The sequence below is a fragment of the Onychomys torridus genome, unplaced genomic scaffold, assembly GCF_903995425.1.
Source record: "Onychomys torridus unplaced genomic scaffold, mOncTor1.1, whole genome shotgun sequence".
Taxonomy (NCBI): domain Eukaryota; kingdom Metazoa; phylum Chordata; class Mammalia; order Rodentia; family Cricetidae; genus Onychomys; species Onychomys torridus.
The window spans coordinates 3,710,276-3,725,142 of record NW_023414046.1 but is presented as its reverse complement, the minus strand read 5'-3'; the positions used below and the strand labels follow the sequence as shown (position 1 = coordinate 3,725,142).

Sequence of the window (14,867 nt, the reverse complement as noted above, 5' to 3'; positions counted from 1 at the left end):
AAAAAAAATCTATTATTGCAAAAAAAAAAACTTGTTTTATGCATATATATTCAAAACTACAGGCAACCCAGAACAAAATTTTATTTTAAAGATTTATAGATATAGATGAAAGGATAACTGGAAAAGAAAGCAAAGTGGGTACCTTTCAGGGGACCTGCCGAAGGTATGCCAGTGAGCAAACACACCACACACAACAGAGTCAGTGCAAGAAGTTTATTGGGGGAGGCGGAGGCTAAAAGAGTAAAAGGCCCTGTCAGAGTGGGGAAAAGAAGAGCCAGAGAGAAAAGAGGAAGCAAGAGAAACAAGAGACCATAGACTGAGCTGTGCTCTGGCGGGCACTTTTAAAGGGAGCACATGTTGCATAACTAACTGTGCAAAGGCACCTGGCAACAGGTGATGACATAACGGCTTTGGCGACAGAGACAGGCCACTGCTGTCTATCATTCCTCTCATTTATTATAAAAAGATGAGGAAATAGAAAGGGGTAGCAGGTGAGGCAGGAATGGTGATGTCGTGTTTTCTCAACTGCTTCCTGTTGTCTGGGGTGTCAGCATCTTCGGGGGGCAGGGGCGGGGGCGCTGAGAAAGCTGGTGTGCTTGCCAAGTCCTGGGGTAGCTGACCATTTCACTGGCTGTCCAGATTCTGTAGGAACTTCTCTGGTGGTAGGGGCTAGGAAAGTGCTGGCCTGGTTAAAGCAATCTGTGGGACTGAACCATTTGGGGCTAGCCATGTTCAAGCTGTTCGGGATGCAGATTTTGAGAGGATGCCTGTTAGTATGCTGGTAGAGCAGAAGATAAAGTTAAAAAGTTTATAGAGGAAACCTTTTCTTAGGTTTTGGTTATTAAGGGAGGGGAGGGTCAAGACCAGGGAATGGTGGGGGAGATCCCACCCTCGGGAATGGACAGTAGATGGGAAACTTGGGCTGGTGATTGACAGTACTTATCTGGAGTTCCTTTGATGACCTGTTTGAGGTGGATTCAAGTCAACTCCCTGGAGCTTACAAGAATTTTCAAAATTTTTTTTAGTTTACCAAAAGAGGTAAGTTTTAGACATGTTAGCATTCCAACTGTTTGTAATCTGTACTAAAATCCACATTGTAGAAAAGGCAGTGGGCTCAAATCGTAAGGAACCCCAAATGATTCTGGTTAACAGCTTTAACACTCTTCCCTCTATCCAGAAGATGTGTATAGATTAGACAGATGTTTTTAGCCCAATGAGAAACACTTTTAAATCTCTGCTTAAAAAACATCCAAAGGGAATTTAAAATCTTGAGCTTGTGACTATGATAATAGTAGTGATATTCTTGCAGAGATAATTAATAGCTTATCAGAACTCCATTGGTTAATGTTAAGACTATGAACTTTCGGAATCTTAATGTAACAGTGGATTAGTGAAACACTGTTTATTCTTTTACATACCTTAAGTCACTTCCTTTTTATCACTACATACACTTTTTCATCCTCAGACCTTTATAACTTGCATTTATATACCTTAAAACACGCTCTTTCTAACTAATTCTACTGAGGGCAGTCTTTGTAAATGGAGTTCTGTTTAATAAAGGATTGAGAAGGAAGGCAGCTGCAGTCTTGGTTGCTGTTAAACTGACAAAGCTTTTACTAGTGTACTTGTCAAACATCAGAATTCTGAGAAGGATACATTTTACCTGAGCAAGCAGAAATGCAGAATCCAAATCTATTTAAATGGCTACCTAGACAGCTACCCCCGGGTCCTCTGTAGTGCTTGGGAGCAGAGGTCTCAGGGCAGCATCAGTCTTCAGCTATCAGGTCCAGAAGATCCGACAGATTTTCCTGTGGAGTAGGAACTTGGGGGGGTGGGGGGGGGGCAGCCTACATTGTCTAGGCAAAACAGGGCAGTTGATTCCTCAGTGTCCTGATTGTCTTGGCAACAGTTGAGGTGAAAGGGTTTTTTTTTTTTCCCAATGACCTACATTGCCACATTTAAAGCAAGCTCCAGGTGGAGGTTCTTCTATGCCCATCCATCTTCTTTGGAGGAGATGGGGTGATACCAGCAGCTGGCATGTCCCTCTATCTTGAAAAGCTTATTTATTAAACGTTTTAAATGCCGTATTCTGCGTATCTCTGAACCATTTGAAGACCATCTGCCTATTAGGTATATCTGAATAGACAAACTTTGCTTGTTTCTAGTTACTTGTTTTAAGCTTAACTTTGAAAATATATACAGGGGACTAAGTAAGGCTTATCCCTGTAATTAATTATATTAGTACTTAGCATGACTACAATTAGAGAATTTGATCAGTCATAAGATAGCTATTAACATGTTCCTTAACAGTCTGCAATAAGTTAGCAACTTTCATAAAACAAGTATTTTACATTTCGTTTCTGTTTAAGGTGACTCATCATTAATTTGCATTTCTTAATTTTTCTTTAAAGTTTCCAATAAGTTTGTAGCTTTTATAAGACTAGTACTTTATGTTCCATTCCTTTCAGGTTTAGCTTTAAAAATGATTTTAAATTGATGTTCTAGTATCAAAATAAAACTTTTTAATTGTGGATAATGCATTCAGTAAAGAAATCAAAGTAGCTGTTCCATGGGTAAAAATGGAACAAGTTTATTACAAACTGCAAGGCAGTCTCCTGAGAAGGCAAGGAAATGTGACCAGGAAAGATCCCCAGGGCCAAATGGGAACAGGAGAAAAGGGGGCCTGTGAGCCTGGCGGGGCCTGTGAACAGGGACTGAGGGAGCCCTGAGGCCAGCACTGCCCTTGAAAAGCCATTGGGTGCCCCTGCCCAAATGCCCAACCCTGGGAAAAAGACCCTCTCATGGAACCAGAAACTTCATAATAGAATACATCTTATTTTTCAAACACAAGTTACCATTTATCTAAATTCTCCAGAACCTTGATGTTGAACATTTAGCAAAGACATAAGTACTTAGGTATAAATCTCTAAGTCATCTTTTGTTCATCTGAATAGATCTTTATAACCTTTTATTTTTATCACCTTACATAGTATATGCTAAACTGGAATTGAATCACATATACAGTATGTTGTACTAAATACAACCTTATATTTCTATCATACAAAAGTCCATGCCAATCCAAAATATTTGAGACTTGTTGCTTCCTTATTCTAAAAGGAGATACAATGAACAGACATCTCATTAGGATTAAGAAGTGTCACATGACATGTACTCTTTATTTAACCTTAGTAAAACATAGTTGCCGGCCATGTGGCTGCCTACATCATGATGAGGTCACCAGCCAAGATGGAGGAGAGCCATGCAGTTGCTATTTAAAATGTTTTCCTAAACAATAGTTGAATCTAAGTTACATGGACATATATGCACAGAGTTGAATCTATGTTACAAATCCAGCTTACATTCCTACATAGTGTTAAATCCAAGTCACATATGTACACACACACACACACACACACACACACACACACACACACACACGTATAGAATTTTAATTATAAGGTTTATATTGTAAGTTTAAAGCCAAATTTTGTTACAGATTTTAAATAAATTTTAAACCATACACAATGAGTAATTTACAAATTCTGTGATAAGAGTTAACAGCATAATCTTAAGATGTTATTATTTTTCTGAGAGCAGAGTGCAAAGAAAAGAAATCATAGAGATAAATGATTTTTAGGAGTGGGGTAATAGAGCCTTAGTGATAAGGGACTTTGGAAATGATAATTGTAGTGGAGCAAGTTTAAGTGTAAGATATTTGGGGAGCCTTTGTGGCAGTAGGAGTTGTTGACAATTTGTGAGAATTTGGAAGTCAAGTTTGCTATTTTGGCCGTTGATTTGTAGTAGGGCCAAGATGTTGTAATAAAATCTGAGTCCATGGAGGAAGAGAGATAGGGTTGCAAAGTGGAGCACTGTGTAGGTGTGTTCCTATAAGTCCTAAGAGGAAGATGAGAATGAAAATGAGCTGCAGGAATTCAGGCAGAAACAGAGATAGCACAATAGGTTTACAGTCTGGCTGCAGAATAAGGGAAAGCCAGGAAGGCACAGAGAAGGGGGCATGTGAGAAAGCAGGCCACAAGAGCCAGAGCCATATGGAGAATACAGTAGACTAGAACTTAAGGTGTGGAAGGCCACTGGAAGATGGGAAAAAGCAGGAGAGGTCCACGTGGATGTAGCAGGCTGCAGAAGCCAGCCAAGCACACATGTGTCCGTGTGGAAAGTAACACAGGAAGAATCAGACTCTAAAATTTGGAATTAGATTCACTCATTAGACAAATAATTCGTACATACCTTCCTGAGGATTAGTCAGCAGATACTGCAGAGGAGAGCTGGTGTATGCTGAGCAAGATGAAGCTGGCTTCTCTAACTCCCACGTTGCAACAACCATACAGAGAGACCATTTACAAAGTATAGAAAGGGAGAGCAGAGAGAAGCAAGCAGGTCTTGGAACAAAGAGAAAGAAAGTAGAGAATTCTTTCTCACTTTCTCAGTTTCTTGACCGCCTGGTCCAAGGTATACTGAGGCTAGATTTGATTTGAAAGAAGTGGTCAGAGGATCTCTAGAAGACATTCCAATGGAAATGACAAGGTTTATGACATAGTTCCCAGGGATAAAACAGAGAGAAATCCAGAATCTGAGAGCCTCAGGCATTCCCTAGACTCAGAACAGAACCAAACGGGCACAAGCTGCTCCCTGTGTCATCATGCAAGAACAGAGGCCAAGGGCTCCGACGCTGAGACACACACAGTCACCTGGACTTTGAGGAAAACAAGACGGCAAGAATTGTGCTCCAGAAATGAAGTCTCTTATCCAGCGAATTGGTCAGAGGCAGGTAGCCCCGCCACAGATGCAGTTGCCAGTATTGAATGGAAGGCAAAGGCATCAATGAACAAGAAAGCCGATCTGTTGTGGGTGGAGCAGGTGGCCAGCACAAATGCTAGGAGAGCCTGTTGAATCTTGGCACCAATGAAAGGATGAAAAAGAAAGGTGAAGTGTGTACCTTTTGGTGAACCCTGCCAAAGTGTGCCAGTAAGCAAACATGCCACACACAGCAGAGATAGTACAAGTGGTTGATTGGGGGAGGGGAGGGTAAAAGAGTAAAAGCTCATGTCAGAGTAGGGACAAGAAGAGCCAGAGAGAAAAGAGGAGGCAAGAGAAACCAGAGGCAAGAGCGAAAGGTTTTTGTTGTCGTTGTTTTGTTTTTTGGGTTTTTCGAGAAAGGGTTTCTCTGTGTAATTTTGGGCCTTTCCTGAAACTCACTTGGTAGCCCAGGCTGGCCTCGAACTCACAGAGATCCACCTGGGTCTGCCTCCTGAGTGCTGGGATTAAAGGCGTGCGCCAGGAGAGGTCTTGGTCTTATCATGTTCTTGATAGCAATGTTCAGGAGTAAGTTCTCAACAGACAGATCGGTATTTTCTCTTTGTAAACATAAATCATGTTAGACTGTTGAGCTCAAATACTGAAGAAAAGAATAGAATTGAAACTACAAGATTCAAATTTTCAATTGAGACAATGTCATGAGCAATAATATATTCAAAATTAATGAAAATTTAGTGTTCTCACACTACAATCATTTGGATCACGGGAAATCTCTCTACTTCATCTGAATGCATTGTCACATAGAACATTTACACATATTTTTCTAACTATTCTGCAGTGAATCCTCATATGGAATTTCTGAAATTGTTTCTAAAAGAAATACTTTTAGAAAAATGTATTTACTTGATGGTTGTGAAAATACCCCCATACAGTAACCTCACAAAATATTTGTTCCAATGTGTTATTTGAAATGTTGCATTATGCTGTTACTCTCCTTACTGTTAAAAAAAAAAAAATACTCCTTTACTTTTATTCATCCATGAACTCTTCATTCCATATTCTACATCTGTGTTCTACAGATGGTGTAGAATTGTACCTGTGCCATGGGCTCTCAACTGAGCATGTTAAAATAATGTCAGCTGTAGCCCAGCTGTAGACAGGATTGATCTAGTGTCCTTATTTGAGCAAGGTCGACAGAGTTTTGCTCATCATGACTTTTCCATCTGAGGTGCAGCAATGTGATCTGTTTGATATCAACACAGCCTTCATTAAGCTATATTCCTACATCTATAACTCCAGTGTATATCTTCTATGCCTTCAGAGTTTGCTGATTGTAAGCCTATTATGTCATCCTGTTTTCACAGAGATAGAAAATTACAACAGTATTCTAGAATGTATCTTTTATTAAAATTAACTTTCATGTTCACTTTATTTGCCTGAATGTATGCATGAGTAATAGATATGCATCCTTCCTATAGTGTTCATAAAAGAGCATTAGATTCAATGAAATATGAGTTATAACTTATCATGGAGGGCTGTGTGGGTTCTGGGAACAAAACTTGGATCCTCCAGAAGAGCCACCCATGCTCTTAACTTCTGAACCATTTCTGCAGCACTGTTAGAAAACTTTTGCCTTTGAATGCCATGCCTCATTAATATCATGAAAGTGTCTCTACTTCCTTAGGTCTCTTTTACCTAGGAAAACATTTTGTCAACAGCACATGGTAAATGCATAATTTTCCATTACAGGATCTGTTGACATTCAGGAATGTTGTTGTGGACTTTTCCCCAGAGGAGTGGGAATGTCTGGACTCTTCTCAAAGGGCTCTGTATATGGATGTAATGTGGGAGAATTACAGCAATCTATTTTTTATAGGTAAGAATGCTTTTCTTGTAGAATTCCTGACTCTTCCTTTGTATTTTCTTACTTTGTGGTATGTAAACTCTCTGATCTGTCTAGAGACTACCAGAATGTAGGAAAATTTTGATAATAACCATAGCTTTATATTTTTCAGTCTTCTCAGCAAAAACAAGTAATGCTATATAATGTGCAGTCTCTCCAACACTCTCATACAGTTTTCATCCTAATTTCACTGTTCAAAGACAATTGAATTTTCAGAGCAAGGAAATGCATTATAGTGCACTTAGTTGTTGGAATATTTTGATTTTACTCTTAAATTAAGCTATTCATCTATTTCTAATTTTTAAAATGGAGAGTTATTTAAATAGAGAAAGAGCTGTTGGTGGTGTGCATATGGGTGATTTTGTTCAATACTTTGAGGTATAGTTTCTAGTCCTGGAAAATCATGATTTTAATCCTATTACTAGGGAGGCTGAAGCAAATGGATCTGGTGAGTTGTAGGCCAGTCTGTGTTACATAGTGCATTCCTAGGCAATGAAGGCTACATGGTGTGATTCTCTAAAAAATACAAACAAGAAAAAAGAGAAGCACTCTCCATATGATTGTTAAGAGAGCTCTTTTCAGGGCTGCTGGCTGCAGGTTACAATGCCTCTGCTACAGCTTCAGAATAATGTGCCACTGGATTTTTTGCCAGCTACCAGATCACACAGCTTTAGCCATGACATGTACCAGCATGCTCACCCACAGGCTACTTCTCTATATCTATGAGGCCAGAAAATAGACATTCCTTCAGCTCCAGCTGCCCCAGGAAAGCCAGATGCCTCTTGACTGCACCGGCCAACACACACAAGGGTAGCTGGTGTGGCCTCCACTCAACGTGCTTGCCTTTGCCTTCCTCATCTCACATGCTCTACCCCCTTTAAAGAAACTAGCTTGAACCCCCATGTGCTGAAGAAACACAGCTTCCCATTCTTGTGTGTGCAATAGAGCATGCCACAGAGGTGTGGGGATGAAATTGAAAGAGACTAAATACAGACAGTTGGCCCCATCTTATTTTTAATTTTGAAGATTTCTACTTCTTTTTACAGTAGCCCAACTCTGTTTTATAGAGACAAAAGCTGCTTTGCATCAGCCATGGGTTCCCCTGTCCTCCCCTCTCCCGCCCCTGCCCTCACCTTCCCCCTAGCCCTTCCCCTCCATTCCCATCTCCTCCAAGGCCAGGACTCCCCTGGGGATTCAATTCAATTCAACCTGGTGGATTCAGTACAGGCAGGTCCATTCCCTCCTTCCAGGCTGAACAAAGTGATGTGTAAAATTAAAACACAAATATAATAATTTTTTTAAAAAGGAGAAAAAAACAAAAAAAACAACAACAAAAAGAAAAAAGAAAAAAAAAGATTTAGTATGGGTTTACTGACATTTATGTACATGTTTTTCTTACCATGTTTTTCTGAACTCAAACAACATTCCTTTGATCGTTACTTTCTTTGTTACTTACATTCATGTATAAAAGTACATAGAAACTGAAGTAAAGTTGTCTACAGCATTTTAAAAAAGAAGCTGCTTCGCTGCTAAGCACGCCACAGGCCAGTTTTTAAGGTGTGTTTCTGCTTCTGTTATTAACTCTTTGGTCCGTGCTCCTGTTTGCTGAATCACCAGGTATTGTTTAGTACTTTGGCTAATTCTGTTCAACACAAATTAGACTGGTTTTGTTTATTATTGGACTTGACAAGTCCACTTTGCACTTGTTGAGTGCAATAAATGATGGCATTGGTCAAAAAAAAGAGCTCTTTTCTCAAAGTACATTGTTGCTCTATCACTTATTTGTTTAATCTTCTGCAAGGTATGAAGATTAGGTAAGAATGAAAAGGCTATTAATTGTCTTGGTGGTCCTTGAGGTTTTTCTGAGCATCCATTTAATGACAGTGAAACAAAAAGTCCTCTGTTGGAAGCGCTGTCCCTGAGAACTGCTAGTTGTATGTCTAAGAAAACAGCTGTTATTGAATCTGTTTAATCAAGCATCAATCCTTATTATCCCTAATTGTGCTAATTTTTTAGAAAACCATTGCATATGTGGTAAATACGAGAAGTTCTTGGATCAAGACTCAAAACGTATTGTCCATCAGCATGTAAATATCCAAGAGAAGTCTTACAAATGTTATGAGCTTGGGGAAATGATTCATGAATCCTCCCAGGGTATACCTTATAACACAAGTGATACTACAGAAAACTTCAAGGAGTACAGAAATGATAACCACAGTGACTCCTCTACTGAATCATCAGATCCAAGGACACATAAAAGTGGGAACACTGCAGAAGAACAATGTAAATATAAAGATTATGGGGAGTGTTTAAACTTGTGTCCCATCATTAGCCAATATCAGCGAGTACACACTGGAAAGAAAGAACACAAAAATAGAGAGTATGATGAATTTTTTGACTCTAAACATAAACTAAAGATGAAACAAATCCACAGTGCAGAGAAACCATACCAATGCAGGAAATGTGGAAAATGTTTCAGAACCTATTTGAGCCTCAGTAGACATCACAGAATTCATCCTGGAGAGAAACACTATAAATTTACAGAATGTAATAAATCTTTCCTGTATTTGTCACATCACAAAGTACATTACAACATCCATTATGGAGAAAAACCCTACAGATGTACAGAATGTGGTAAGTGCTTTTATCATTCATCAAGTTTTAAAAGACGTTTCAGAATCCACACTGGAGAGGAGACTTACAAATGTAATGATTGTAAAAAACCCTTTACCTGCTGCTTAGGTCTTAGAAAACATCAGAATATTAACGGAGGAGAGAGGCCTTATAAATGTAAACAATGTAGTAAGTCCTTCTATACATTGTCACACCTTGAGTACCATTATAGAACCCACAATGGAAAGAAACTTTACAGATGTAATGAATGTGGAAAATTCCTCTCCACCTCCTCAGGTCTTCAAAGACATCAACGAATTCATACAGGAGAGAAAGCTTATGTATGTGGTGAATGTGACAAATGCTTTATCCAGAAATCCCAACTTAAAACACATCAAAGAATTCACACAGGAGAGAAAACTTACAAATGTAGTGAATGTGAGAAATCCTTTACTGTTGGCTCCTCTCTTAGAATACATCAGAGAATTCACACAGGAGAGAAACCTTACAAATGCAGTGAATGTCACAAATGCTTTATCCAGCAAGCCCACCTTAGAAGACATCAGAAAACTCATACAGGAGAGAAACCTTACAAATGTAGTGAATGTGACAAATCTTTTACTGTTGGCTCAGATCTTAGAATGCATCAGAAAATTCATACTGGAGAAAAACCTTACAAATGTAGTGAATGTGACAAATGTTTTATCCAGAAAGCCAAGCTTAAAAAACATCAGCGAATTCATACAGGAGAGAAACCTTACAAATGTACTGAATGTGACAAATCCTTTACTGTTGGCTCAGATCTTAGAACACATCAGAAAATTCATACTGGAGAAAAACCTTACAAATGTAGTGAATGTGACAAATGCTTTATCCGGAAAGCCAACCTTAGAAGACACCAGAGAATTCATACAGGAGAGAAACCTTACAAATGCAGTGAATGTGAGAAATGCTTTATCCAGAAAGCCAATCTTAGAACTCATCAGAGAATTCATACAGGAGAAAAACCTTACAAATGTAGCGAATGTGGGAAATCCTTTACCGTTGGCTCAGACCTTAGGAAGCATCAGAAATGCCATACTGGAGAAAAACCTTACAAATGCAGTGAATGTGACAAATGTTTTATCCGGAAAGCCCACCTTAGAAGACATCAAAGAATTCACACTGGAGAAAAACCTTACAAATGCAGTGAATGTGAAAAATGCTTTATCCAGAAAGCCAATCTTAGAACGCATCAGAAAATCCATACAGGAGAGAAACCATATAAATGTAGTTACTGTGATAAATGCTTTATCCAGAAAGACCATCTTAGAACACATCAGAGACTTCATACAGGCGAGAAACCTTACAAATGCAGTGAATGTGAGAAATCTTTTACTGGTGGCTCAGTTCTTAGAAAACATCAGAAAATTCATACTGGAAGAAATCTTACCAATGCAATGAATTTGACTAATCCCTTATCCAGGAAGCCCACCTTAGAACTCATCAAAGAATTGATACAGGAGAGAACGCTTATAAATGCAATGTATATGGCAAACTCTTTACCTGTCCCTCAGGTCTAAGAAAATATCAGAAAATACATACTGAAGGCAAAAGTTTACATAGTAAGTAATACAGCATATGCTTTATCAAAACTCTGTCCTTTTGGACCACCACAGTATCCACACTAGGGAATCATGTACACGAGAAATGTGTGAAAACATTTGAGTTATTTCTGAGTCTTAGGGAGAAAAAAATGTTCAGACTTAATACTGAGGAAAAATTCTGCAAATGTGACATTGTAGGAACTTTTTCATTAAGATGTTTTACCTTCTCACCTTCAAATACTTCATAATGAATACAAAATGGAGAAGCCTAAAGAATGTGCTGTTGTGTAGCAATTTTGTGGAGACAAGCATTCCATCCTGTAGGGAAGCTAAATAAGACAGGAAATAAACCACTCAAAATAGCTTCCAGAACTGAAACTGTCAAGTTTCACTATGCTTAATTCCTTTGAAGAAACTTATACCAGTCTTGCTGCTTAGAAGAGGCTTTGATGAATTGAGCCATTAAAATACATTGTCCTTTAACATGTAGATATATCTGCAGGTGTGTGGTATGTTGTGGGTGTCCAGTGTTAAAAAGCTGTATTTCATGCTGACTTGGAGTTTTATTATGACAACTGTCTGAGTAACTTTCGCTGTTATAAGCAACTCCAGTCTCATATTTATATAAGTAGCCCCAATAAAGCCCATTGGTTCAGTGAGTTGGATTTCAGAGGCAAGCATACTTGGTTCTGTTGTCAGTTTCCATTTTGGCTGAGTGGGTACATATAAATGTTGTGTCTTCCCAGGAAAGGTTTCATATTGTATGTACTGAACCCATTAATTGTTCCTCCAAACTTGTACACCAGAAAATCAATGTTAGATATCATTTGAGTCAACTAAAGTAGGGAGGATTGTTTTGCTCACTGCTCCAGGCTTACTACTACAGTAGTACATATTCCCATTGAAAGGGCTCAACACAGACAAAATATAGAGGCTTGGAGAGCCTAAGAACGAAGGTCACTCTCTTCCTTGCATTCAAGGAGGAGAGTGAGTGGTCTGCAGTGGGACAAATGAAAATATGGGTACAAACCTGTGTTATTGACAGACATCATCCAAAAAATGGGCTGTGTCTATGCATTGCTCTGAAATCATGTTTAGACTCTATCATTCATTCAAACTCCAATGACCTTCAGAAGACTACTGTTCACAGGTAAATACTCAACATCATTTTGCTATCCTCATGTCCTGTTTTACCTTAGAAATTCCACTCTATAAAGCCTCAACAAATGAATTGAATCCTTTTGTTAAATCCTTTACACAATACTAATAATGTAGACATATCAGAAAATTTAACATTAAGTAAAACTTAAGAAAATACTTCAATAAAGACATATAGTCAGCTTAATTTCATATGAGTCCATCCATACAAATACCGAGACTGTTTAAAGAGATGACCTATGAGCAAGAGATGCACATACTCATTTACAGCTTAGAAATTCCCAAGATTGTGCTGGAAGATCATTCTGAAGTACTGAAAAAAGATGAAGTATTTAGTCCAATTTCAAAGTATTATATTAAAATATTGACACTAACAACAGCAAGACTCAAAATTTTAGACCTTAGATAAGGCAATGTGTTACAGTGGACAAACCATACCATTGTGTAAGTGTTTCATGGATTTTCAGTACAAGAGAATAGTCATATTCAACTAATGAAGTTTGAGAAAATTTTGGTGTTTGTTGAAGCATGAACTTAAAAGTTTAGTACAATCTTGAGTAAAGTCAGGCTCCTGTTGACAAAACACCATGTGATAATTTTGTATCAATTGCTGCTGTATCAGGGCTGATTAATCTAAGACAGGATACAGTGGAAACAGGCTTCTGGACTGGCCCTTAGCAATCTGGAGAATGCAACCAGCTGAACAGATGTGTGGGATATCAATTTGGGGAGGTCCATGGATCATAATGCCCCTTCTTGATGACATTAGATGATTATTCTACCTAATTCATCAGATTTCTAGGATAAATTTGTAAACTTGAGTACAATGAAGATATCTTACCTCATACCCCTTATATGATATTCTTTGTCTCATTCTGTGCTCATTTATAAACACAGTTCTTATGTATGATTGCAGCAATACCTGGGAAGCTGGGTAGAGCAGAACCAGGACAGCCTGACAGCTAAAGCTGGTAGCCTGAACAGAGGTGGGACAGATGGGTATCAGTGGGACTGGGACAATTGACTGATCTAAGGAGTGACTGGAAAATGAAGTAGAGGTTGTGTGGGCTTGGGAAATTTAGCAGCATTTGTGCAAGTGCATGGTGAAGTCTAGAACCAGGGCATCATGGTCTGAAAAACCCAACATTCCCAGAGAGACCTCTAGGAGCTACATTGTTCAGAACCAAATAGAAGACACAGATGTCATCTCCATATCTTGTAGGGACAGGAAAACTCTCAGTTGCAGGACACCCTGAGGTATCTGAGAGAATTATCAGTCAGCAGTGCAGTGGGGGAAACTGCAGCCCAGTGGAGCTGCAGGGCTGGGAAACACATGAGGAACCTAACCAGGGCTTAGACTAGTTTTTCTGCCACTGTACAGGAGGATGCTGTCTCTCAAATTCTGTTATGGATATCTACCCATGTCTGTAAATGTTAGATCATATGAATTAGGATTTATCAAGATTCTTTCCATTTTTCTTTTGCTTGCAACATAGTTACATTTACATTAACTCTTGTTTGCAAACAGGGTACTCATGCTATTGTGGCAATTACAAAGCTCCTGGAATTTAAATTTATCCATGATTTCTAACTCTGCCATCTTTCCACCTGCCTATTCAAGAGAGTGGATTTTTCTCCTGGGATTAGTATCCCAGCAGTTATTTAGAAATTAGTCCCATGACACCAGGCGGTGGTGTACATCTTTTATCCCAATACTTGGGACACAGAGGCAGGCATATCTCTGAGTTTGAGGCCAGCCTGGTCTACAGAGCAAGTTCCAGGACAGCTAAGGCTGTTACACAGAGAAAGCCTATCTCAAAAACAAAGAACAACCAAAAAGGAATTAGTCCCATGAGAATCCAGGACAGATTTGATTGATCTAGAAAATATACTTTACTAAGTCCCACACTAATGGTTGAAAACATTAACAGTTACTAAGTAATTTTTAAATAATTGTTAATTTTCCATCTGAGATGTATGAACTAGAGTATATAAATACAACATCCAGAAATGTGTCTTCATTAAGAAGTCATGATGCATTCTTAATGTTACACCTTAGACTGTGGAAAAGTGCAGTATGTATGCTGTGGGTGAATATCAGGCCACACTATTTTTAGTTATAAAATGCACTATAGATTAGGACAGAATTGGAAAGCATCTTTTAAAAAGTTCTGGTCACTCAAATGTATGAGAAAACTTATATTTTGGTCCATCAAAAAGCAGTCTTCCCATGTAGGCATGGACAAAGTGGCTTGGTACTGTTTGGTTTTTGCTTTGTTTTATTCAATAAATACATCATTCTGTTGCCCTGTCTTGCTCAGGCCTGGTCTTACATTGTATTTACCTGCCTCTGCTTTCTTAATGCTAGGGTTAAAGCAGTGTACAGACACAGCTGGCTCAAACACTCACTTTTTATTTCACAGTCTCATGACATTCAGTTTAATGGATTTGCACTTCTATCAGAAGTAAGGGCAATGCCTATAAATGCTCGGTGAACTTTGTACAGAGACTGGATGTTGCAGAGTTGCAGCAGTCTGGTTTCTGAGGGTGAGAACAGTTTGCCTGCCATCTCGCTTGCTCCTCAGGAGAAACTCTGCAAGGGTAAGAGCTGTGTTTGAATGAGTCTCACGTCTCACAGAGGAAAGAAATTCTCAGAGGAGGAAAGAACATCACATGATATTTCATCTCTTCTTCATGTGTATTCTATTGCCAGATATAAAGTTTTTTTCATTTTTGTTCCATGATAAATTCAGAAAGTTTGTAAGGTAAAATATTGTCATATCAATCACTCGGTTTCATGCGAGTCCTTGAGTTTTGACTGAAAATTAGAA

General features: G+C 38.7%; 1 protein-coding gene across 2 annotated transcripts in view; it reads left to right on the top strand.

Moving 5' to 3' along the window:
- The window catches only part of LOC118576684 (zinc finger protein 420-like), a 33,450-nt gene extending 19,653 nt beyond the window's left edge, over positions 1-13,797 (top strand). For both annotated transcript variants that reach the window (XM_036176896.1, XM_036176895.1), the window contains exons 5-6: positions 6,526-6,652; positions 8,696-13,797. In XM_036176896.1, the coding sequence (XP_036032789.1) occupies positions 6,526-6,652; positions 8,696-10,854 (2,286 nt within the window). In that variant the 3' untranslated portion in view covers positions 10,855-13,797. The remainder of the gene's footprint in view (positions 1-6,525; positions 6,653-8,695) is intronic.
- Positions 13,798-14,867: the final 1,070 nt, after the last annotated feature.